The following is a 9,801-nucleotide window of genomic DNA, read 5'->3' as shown; positions in this document are numbered from 1 at the left end:
AAGTATCTTCACGTGTTTAACCTATCTTGCCACTGCCAAAAAGGACTGCAATAACATATACACAGTGCTGAATCTTCAGTCTGCTACGACTTATCCTCATTGATAAAATCTGACACAGCATAAAGCAAAACCTGCCATATTCAGCAACAGCTTTTGAAACTGTTTTTGGTGGGTGGTCACAGTTTTACACCACACAGTTGAACAATCTGGGTGACTGGCTAAATTCACTTCATTTGAAACCCTTCCATTGCATTTGGTGAAAGTTAATCTTCACCAGTTGTCCCCGAGCTGGTGATTAGATTTTGCTCTCCAAATTTGATAACTATAAATGAACAAGACAAGCGTCTCATTATTAACCCCCAAAGGAATTGTTCTGCATAAGTAGTGGAATTTTCTCAAAAACCATTCAATCAAAATGTGGAAGAAATTAAAAGTCCTTGAAAATAAAAGTTGTATTTAGTAATTTTTTCATTTAATCTCAATTAATAACGTCCAGGCAGATCTCAAGAAGACAAGTTCACTTGTAGAATTTTCTTGCTAGATCCAGAGTGCCCTGGCAGCCACCTTGTCTTCCCAAATGGACAAAAAGGGTCAAATGGTATGGCCAAATCCGGCTTTCATTTGCTGCTGGCTAGGTTCTAGGAAGGTTGCACATCTCACATTGGTCGGTGCCCGGGTGGTTCATAAAGGTGCAGTGTCTACAAGACCACATAGCAGTGGGAGCAGACTGCGGAGATCCTCCCAGTGCACCATATTCTGAAGCACTGTGTGGCTGAACACCCACTGTACCTGTAAGCAGATAACAACTGATTAGTATCTAGGCCTCAAAGAATAAAAAACAACAGTCCACGTGAATAGGTGCACGCAACATACAAATTCATTTAGGTAGAGTTAAGCACGAGTAAGATGATTATGGGCAACAGTGTGACACAGAAGCACACCAAACTTCCGAGTTGGTCACCATCAAGACATCGGAAGACCCAGCCATCTAACATTAACATTCTGAAAACAATTCAGATTCTGATCTCGTGCTTGCTTTCTGTTACCAAGCAGCAGTACAGAATTTACCAGGAGGTTTATCGTTCCATATTCAGTAAAAAGGGACATGATTGGACATCTGTACAGTTCAAATAAAATGGCACCCTTTTCAAAACACTAGCTTTGTGTAAACTGAATATAATACAAATCTTATATCAAGAGAAATAGTGCTTAAAGTTTGGTTAAGTAAACCAATGCTTTGAGTATATTCATCATATTCTAACACATCTACTAGAATCACAGAATTTACAGTGTAGAAGGAGGCCATTCGGCCTATCGAGTCTGCACTGGCCCTTGGAAAGAATACCCCACATCTCCACCCCATCCCAGCAACCCCGCCCAACCCTTTTGGATACGAAGGCCAATTTATCGTGGCCAACCCACCTAACCTGCACATCTTTGGACTGTGGGAGGAAACCGGAGCATCGGAGGAAACCCACGCAGACACGGAGAGAACGTGCAGACTCCACAGACAGTGACCCAAGCCGGGAATCGAACCAGAGACCCTGGAGCTAACTGCTAACCACTGTGTTACCATGCCGTCCGAACCTACTGTTTATGAGATGTAGAAGACATGGCACCCAGAAAGGGAAGTAAAGTTTGTATAGAAAACTCCTGCATGATCAGATTTGCAAGACTTCCAAATAGATCTGTGTTTCAAAAGATCCACTCTCATGCATCCAAATGAGGACGAAGTAACTCTGAATTGGAAGAGCATATTTTTCTCACCCAACACCTACAAACTAATTTACAGATATTTAAGGACTAATAAGTTGCTGATCTGCCATCTCAGTTACAGAAAATATTTAATGTGAGGCTTACAAGGAAAAAGATCATTTTGGAAAATAAAAGTGAAATACAAATGTTACTGACCACTGGTAACTCCCTCTAACTAGAACATTTCCCCAGTTATCAAAGCCCTGACCATTTGTTACAGAACATAATGGGATAGGGAAGGTTTTTTGAATATGGGTGACAATGGCAAAGTTCTCATGTGACATGAGGGTCAACATTTGTGGCTCATGCCTTCTTGAACTGCTGCAGTCCACCTGGTATAGGGGTAGCCACAGAGCTGTTGAGAAAGGCAGATACAGGATTTTGATCCAACAACAATGTAGTTCCAAGACAGGGTGGTGTATGGCTTATAAACTACTTCATTGGTTGTAATCAGCTTTGGGAGATGTTGTGGAAGGCGCTATATTAATGCAAGTCTTTTCCTTCTCGTTTCCATTTATTTCCTTCCCCCTAGTAATTAGCGTCAATTATTTTTAAACTGAGGTAGCGTTCAGCATCTACTCTGCAATGTGGCCAGGAATCAAGAGCAATGACAGGCTGTGGAGCAGCTATAGCAGGGGTGGGCAAACTGCGGCCCGCCAAAGGTCTTTATGCGGCCCACCAAGATCAAGTCATTTAAAAAAAAAAAAAATTTTTTTTTTAAAAATAAAATTTAATTTTTTTTTTTTAATTTTAAGGTTAATGGGGGGGGGGGGGGGGCTCTTGGGTTACTGGTATAGGGTGGATACGTTGACTTGAGTAGGGTGATCATTGCTTGGCACAACATGTGTTTCATGTGAAGTTTCTACTTTAAAATATTAATTAATAAAAATTAATTGCTTTTTTTTCTTTAAAAACCTTTTATTTTGGCTGTTTTAAATATTAATTATTTTACTTAATATACTATGCGGCCCTTTAAAATTGTGAATTTCTGAATGTGGCCCTTGCACGGAAAAGTTTGCCCACCCCTGAGCTATAGGTTCCTTTTCCCAACACAACATTGGTGAACCAGCTTTTACTGTAATTCTTTACTGATGGGCCACAAATTAAACAGAATTGGGGAATTTAACTTCATAACTTGAGGATCTAACTTTTGGACTGCTGGTTAGGTACTTTAACCACTATGCTACCCTTTTTCACACCTTCCCTTAACCTGAAGGCATTCATTCTTTGCTTTTTCAGCCAGTTACTCTGTCTTGCTGCTCTGCCAATCAGTCTGTCATCGTCCACCTAGCACGCAGCAGCTCAGAATCAGAACTCTGTCCAGGTTTTAACGCCTGGCCCCATCTACACTGTTTCTACTGGAACCTCTGAATTTCTGTACAGTGTCCACAAAATTAATTCTTCTCTACATGCCTATCCCATCGTGGAAGTTGCCTCTACTGGAAAACTGAATTATTCAGCAGTCTTCAGCCTTCCGACTCTGTGAAAGAATACACCATTGGACTTTGATTCTGGACTCTAGACTCACGTGAAACAGTAATTCTTTATTCTGTGGTTTCTGCCCTGTACATTGTTGTTTCTCGATTGATCTCGATTATTGTTTAAGTTAAACAAGGAGGCCATGTTGCATGTCTGAGTGTGTCAATAAACTACCTATTTTGAGTTTGCTGTGGAATTGTTTGGATCACACCATAACTGGGGAATTGAGAAAATATGCCACCACTTATAAATGGTGAAATCAAAATAGTGTACTGTTTATGAATGAGTGGTTGAGGGGTGAAATCAGGACTGTTTAAATTAACTTCCTTCCTGTCCATAACAATTGCTCATTGAGCAGCACGATGGCGCAGTGGTTAGTACTGCTGCCTATGGCGCCGAGGTCCCAGGTTCGATCCCAACCCCGGGTCACTGTCCGTGTGGAGTTTGCACATTCTCCCCGTGTCTGCTTGGGTTTCACCCCCACTACTCAAAGTTGTGCAGGTTAGGTAGAATGGTCACGCTAAAATGCCCCTTAATTGGAAAGAAATTATTGGGTACTCTAAATTTATATTTGAAAAAAGCTCATTGTGAAGATTGAACAACAATACCAGTGATGCCTACTATGTAACAAAAAGTATTCAAGAAGTTGGTATTTGACAGCTCCAGATATATTAGTAGCTATCTAGCAACTCAGTGTTAACTTCAGATCTACCGTTAGTTAGCATGTGAAACAAATATGTAATAGGTTGACAATTCATATATTTTACAATTAGTGTTTCAACAAGCTGCCACTATCCAACCCCCCTTTTTCTCCTTACTGCAAAGTTGTTCAATGGTAGCCCACTGCTCCGATCTCTTCCAGGTCTGGGCAAGTTCCTCATTCCGTGTTTTCACTGCTTCCAACAACAAGTTGATACTATCCTGTTAAAAGATATGAAACAGCGAAGGTTACACGTGAAAATAGGTAAAATGGTAATTGTGCAGGTCACTTGGATGCTATTTAATGCATAAAAATGAACGCCTTTGGATAAGAGATGAGAGAGGACTTTAATTAACTTGTTCGTAATAACTTCAACTGAATCCGTTTACTTCAAAGCCAACGTTAAATAACCAGTGGAAGTGACATTTGGGATTTGCTATTTTTGAACAGAAACCTTGAGAATTAGGATAAACACAAGTTACAGCTGTTGTGTTAGTGAGATAATAGATAAAAATAATCAACTTACAGATGTAGGACTAAGATAAAGCACTTAAATAACAGCATCAAGTCATAAATTTGTCACCAGCTTGCCAGAAATTCTCATTCACAAGTACTCACTGACATTCAAGCACAGATTTGCTCAGACTCTTACATAACCATTCCTTAGACTTTGAGAAATGAGACCAATTCATAATTATCAAGAACATAATTCATTTATGTTGAAAAAATACAAAAGAACACTTATGATTTAAAGAGTTTTGTGAACATATACAATTGCAGAGAACTGATATGTCCTTGTCAGAATAATCAATACTTTGAAAAAGGATGCTGCACCCATTTCTGTGTGAAGGGCAGGCTTTGAAGAAAATACTATAACCTGACACATTGACATCACGGCTGCAGTTTCTGAAAAGTTGGTTACGTGCGTAGTTTGCATTAAAAAAAGAGCATAAATATTTATTTTAAACATTGAGGTTTTTCAATACAATAAGTATATTTTCAGCACCTCACACTCCAGGCAGATTTACTTTACAAAGGATACCAAAAACACAATCGAGTAGGATTATGGCATAGTAATAACAATAAATTCATCAAGGCCACCAAAATAAAGTATTAATCCAAATGTAAGAAAGATTTCATGATTAATCCTTTTATTCTTAGGAATGAACAGTTAGATGAGGCATAATAGTTTTCAAAATGACAACAGATTTGCAGAAGCAAATACCCACACTCAGGAAATACTGTACCATGATATAGTACTAGTCAATATCTATGCACATCACGCCCAAGCTTTCCCAGTATATTTGGTACCTGCAAATTCACGGTTCTGCTAGTCTTTTACTAGGTACAATTTCTATCTCCAAGCATCTGGCTTTCTGTGGCGGATACTAGCTACATAACATGTAACTAAACCCCATTAGGACACGATGACCCGAGGCTTTGCTAAAACCAGAGTGCTGTGAAATGAAGTATCAGTGGTTAAAAAAGGTATGTCACCCATCCCTCCCAAAATTAGGGAGGGCCCCAGCCATCCTGAAGCAGCCTCATCTAGAACTGCACCAAGTGGAGGACTTCCGGTGGCGGCAATGCGGAGCTAAGCCGCATGTTTTTGGATTTTCGGGCTCTTTTAAGAGCCCGCAATGCCGCTGTTTAGACTTTTCCCCCGGGGGAAACACAGCCAGTGTGCCCAGCAGCCGGTGGATGGACTGGACTCGCAGCGGAGCGGTCCAAAAATCGGTTTACCTCAGAACGGCGAGAGGCAGAAAAGGCAAGATGGCGGCGGGTGGGGAAGCAGTGTGGCAGCTGTGGGCGCATGAGCAGCAGGAGCTGCTTCAGCGCTCCTTCATGGAGCTCAAAGCCGAGATTCTGGAGCCGTTTAAGGCCTCACTGGACAAACTGGTGGCGACGCAGACGGCTCAGGCCGGGGAGATTCGGGAGCTGCGGCACAAGGCCTCTGAGAATGAGGGTGAGCTTTTGGGCCTGGCAGTGAAAGTGGAGTCGCACGAAGCACTGCACAAGAAATGGCAGGCGAGGATGGAGGAGATGGAGAACCGCTCCCGCCGGAAGAATCTACGGATTTTGGGCCTCTCGGAGGGGCTGGAAGGTTCAGGTTTGGCGGCCTATGTTGTCCTAATGTTAAACTCGCTGATGGGTGCAGGGTCGTTTCGTGGTCCCCTGGAGCTGGAAGGCACCCATAGAGTGCTGCAGCGGAAGCCCAGGCCGAACGAACCGCCCAGGGTGGTGCTGGTCCGTTTTCACTGCTTGGTTGACCGGGAGTGCGTGTTGAGGTGGGCGAAGGAGAGGAGCAGCAGGTGGGAGAATACGGACGTTCGGATTTTTCAGGACTGGAGCGCGGAGGTGGCGAGGAGAAGGGCTGGCTTCAATCGAGCGAAGGGAGTGCTCCACAGGAAGGGGATGAAGTTTGGCCTTCTACAGCCGGCTCGCCTCTGGGTCACGAACAAGGACCGCCAGCTCTACTTTGACTCTCCGGGGGAGGCCTGGGCTTTTGTCCAGGCTCAGAACTTGGATTCGGACCAAGGGGAAATGTACTTTGCTTGGAGGCTTTGTCCTCTTGGGTATCCTTTCGCCCATATTGGTTGTGTTTGCTGATAGTTGTTTCCTGTTTGTTTTCGCCATTTTTGCTATTTGAGTTATGGTTATTTGGGTTCTTTCGGGGTTTCTTTGGGGCTGTTGGTTATTTATTGTGGTGGCTTTTTTTTGTTTTTTCCACTGGTGGGTTGGGGAGTAGTTTGGGGTCTCGGTGGGTCATGTGTCCGTCTTTTTCCCTCGTGTTGGGTCGAGGGGCGGGATGGAAGCGCGGGCTTTCTTCCCGCGCCGGAGGAATTGGGGGAGGGGCCGGCGCTGGGAGGGAGGGATTGGCGGCTGTGTTGCATCCGGGTGGGGGGGGGTCGTGGTTATGGCGGGAGTAGCCGGGGTCAGCAGAAGTCAACTGACTCACGGAAGTATAATGTTGGGGGTAATGCAGCTAGGGGGGCCCTAGCTTTGGGGGGGGGGGGGGGGGGGGGGGGTGCCGAGTTGTTGCTGCAGGGACTGTGAGGGAATGGATGGTGAGGGGGGGGGTTTGCCACCATGGGGAGCGGGCTTGGGGGGTTCCCCGGGCACGTGGTGGGTTGAGGAAGGACTATGGCTGATCGGCGTAGGGGGAAGGGGACGGCCCCTCGGGTTCGGTTGGTCACATGGAACGCGAGGGGGCTGAATGGTCCGGTGAAGCGATCCCGGGTCTTGGCTCACTTGAGGGGGCTCGGAGCGGATGTGGCTATGCTCCAGGAGACGCGCCTCAGGATTACGGATCAGATGAGGCTAAGAAAGAGTTGGGTGGGACAGGTGTTTCACTCGGGGCTTGATGCAAAGAACCGTGGGATGGCAATTTTGGTGGGTAAGAGCCTGTCGTTCGTCGCGTCCAAAATGGTGGCGGAGAGTGCAGGTCGATATGTGATGGTGAGTGGGAGACTTCAGGGGGAGCGGGTGGTCTTGGTTAATGTTTATGCTCCCAACTGGGACGATGCAGGCTTCATGCGGCGTATGCTGGGCCTGATTCCGGACCTGGAGACAGGGAGACTGATTCTGGGTGGGGACTTTAACATGGTGCTGGATCAGGCTCTGGACCGCTCGAAGTCTAGGTCGGGCAGGAGGCCGGCAGTGGCCTTGGTGCTGAGGGGGTTCATGGATCAGATGGGAGGGGTGGACCCTTGGAGGTTTTTGAAGCCGGGGGGCAGGGAGTTCTCCTTTTTCTCCCATGTTCATAAGGCGTAGTCCTGGATTGACTTTTTCGTGCTTAACAGGGCGCTGATCCAGAGAGTGGTGGGGGCGGAGTATTCGGCGATAGCCATTTCTGATCATACTCCACATTTGGTGGACCTGGAGCTGGGGGAGGGGAAGGATCAAAGCCCTCTGTGGAGGTTGGATGTGGGACTTTTGGCAGAGGAGGAAGTGTGCGGTCGGATCCGTAGGGGTATCGAGGGGTATCTGGAAACCAATGACAACGGGGAGGTGCAGGTTGGGATGGTTTGGGAAGCGCTAAAGGCAGTAGTTAGAGGGGAGCTGATCTCTATTCGGGCGCACAGGGAGAGGGGGGGGGAGAGGGTCGAGAGGGAGAGGCTGGTGGAGGAGATGGTCAGGGTGGATAGGAGATATGCAGACACCCCAGAGGAAGGGCTTCTGAGGGAGTGGCGCAGTCTCCAGGCGGAGTGTGACATTTTAACCACCCGTAAGGCGGAGGCGCAGTGGAGGAGGGCACAGCGGGCAGTGTATGAGTACGGGGAGAAGGCAAGCTGGATGTTGGCTCACTAGCTCCGGAAGCGGGAGGCAGCTAGAAAAATTGGGGGAGCCACGGATGCGGGTGGGAACTTAGTGCGGGGTGGAAAGGACATCAATGGGGTGTTCAGATCTTTTTATGAGGGGCTATATCAGGCGGTACCCCCCGGGGAAGCAGGCGGGATGGACCGCTTTTTGGATAAGCTGGAGTTCCCAAGAGTAGGGGACGAGCGGGTGGAGGGTTTGGGGTCCCCAATTGAGCTGGAGGAGTTGGTGGAGGCGCTGGGAAGCATGCAGACAGGGAAAGCGCCAGGGCCCTGACGGGTTCCCGGTGGAATTTTATAAGAAATTTTCAGATTTGCTGGGCCCGCTGCTGGTGAGGACCCTGAATGAGGCCAGGGAAGGGGGGGGGGGGGGGGGGGGCTTTGCCCCCGACGATGTCCAGGGCAATTATCTCTTTGCTCCTGAAGCGGGACAAGGACCCCCTTCAGTGTGGGTCTTATAGGCCGATCTCACTCGTTAACGTAGATGCCAAGCTGTTGGCAAAGGTGCTGTCCAGGAGGGTGGAGGATGTGGTCCCGACGGTGATTCATGAGGACCAAACGGGGTTTGTAAAGGGGACACAATTGAATGCCAACGTGCGGAAGCTCCTGAATGTTATGATGATGGCACCGGTGGTTGGGGAGTCAGAAATAGTGGCGTCCATGGATGTGGAGAAAGCTTTTGATAGGGTGGAGTGGAGTTACCTGTGGGAGGTGTTGCGGAGGTTCGGGTTTGGTGAGGGGTTCATTAGCTGGGTGAGGTTGCTGTACAGCTCCCCGGTGGCGAGTGTGGTGACGAATGGGACGATGTCAGAGGACTTTCGGCTTTCCAGAGGGACAAGGCAGGGGTGCCCATTGTCTCCCCTGCTCTTCGCGTTAGCAATTGAGCCCCTGGCCATGGCGCTGAGGGACTCGAAGAGTTGGAGGGGGATTGTGTGGGGAGAGGAGCATCGGTTGTCGCAGTATGCAGATGATCTGCTGCTGTAAATCGCGGACCAGGCGGAGGGGATGCCAGAGGTGCTGAGGATACTCGAGGGCTTTTCGGGATATAAACTAAATGTGGGGAAAAGCGAGCTGTTTGTCCTGCACCCGGGGGGTCAGGAGAGGGAGATGGGGAACTCCCGTTGAGGACGGCTGCGGGGAGCGTTAGGTATCTTGGGGTCCACGTGGCTAGGACCTGGGGGGCTATGCATAGGCTTAACTTTGAGGCTGGTGGGGCAGATGGAGGAGGAGTTCAGGAGGCGGGATGCGCTTCCGCTCTCATTGGTGGGCAGGGTCCAGTCGGTTAAAATGACGGTGCTCTCGAGGTTTTTGTTTCTTTTCCAGTGCCTCCCCATGTTGAACCCGAAGGCTTTTTTTAGAAGGGTGAATAAGTCGATTCTGGGGTTTGTGTGGGCGCGGTAGGCCCCGAGAGTAAGGAGGGTATTTTTGGAGCGAAGAAGGGAGGTAGGGGGCCTGGCGCTGCCCAACCTGTGTGGATATTATTGGGCGGCGAACGTGGCGATGATTCGCAGATGGGTGACAGAAGGGGAGGGTGACGCATGGAAGAGG

General features: G+C 47.8%; 1 protein-coding gene across 1 annotated transcript in view; it reads right to left on the bottom strand.

Annotated features, from left to right (window-relative positions):
* Positions 1 to 450: 450 nt before the first annotated feature.
* nploc4 (NPL4 homolog, ubiquitin recognition factor) overlaps positions 451 to 9,801 on the bottom strand; it is a 97,825-nt gene continuing 88,474 nt past the window's right edge. The window contains exons 16-17 of the mRNA XM_038776743.1: positions 4,053 to 4,155; positions 451 to 789 (exon numbers count right to left, since the gene is read on the bottom strand). Of these exons, the coding sequence (XP_038632671.1) occupies positions 632 to 789; positions 4,053 to 4,155 (261 nt within the window). The 3' untranslated portion in view covers positions 451 to 631. The remainder of the gene's footprint in view (positions 790 to 4,052; positions 4,156 to 9,801) is intronic.

The sequence above is a fragment of the Scyliorhinus canicula genome, chromosome 18 (assembly GCF_902713615.1).
Source record: "Scyliorhinus canicula chromosome 18, sScyCan1.1, whole genome shotgun sequence".
In the NCBI taxonomy this organism is placed as follows: domain Eukaryota; kingdom Metazoa; phylum Chordata; class Chondrichthyes; order Carcharhiniformes; family Scyliorhinidae; genus Scyliorhinus; species Scyliorhinus canicula.
This window is presented reverse-complemented; position numbering and strand designations above follow the sequence as displayed.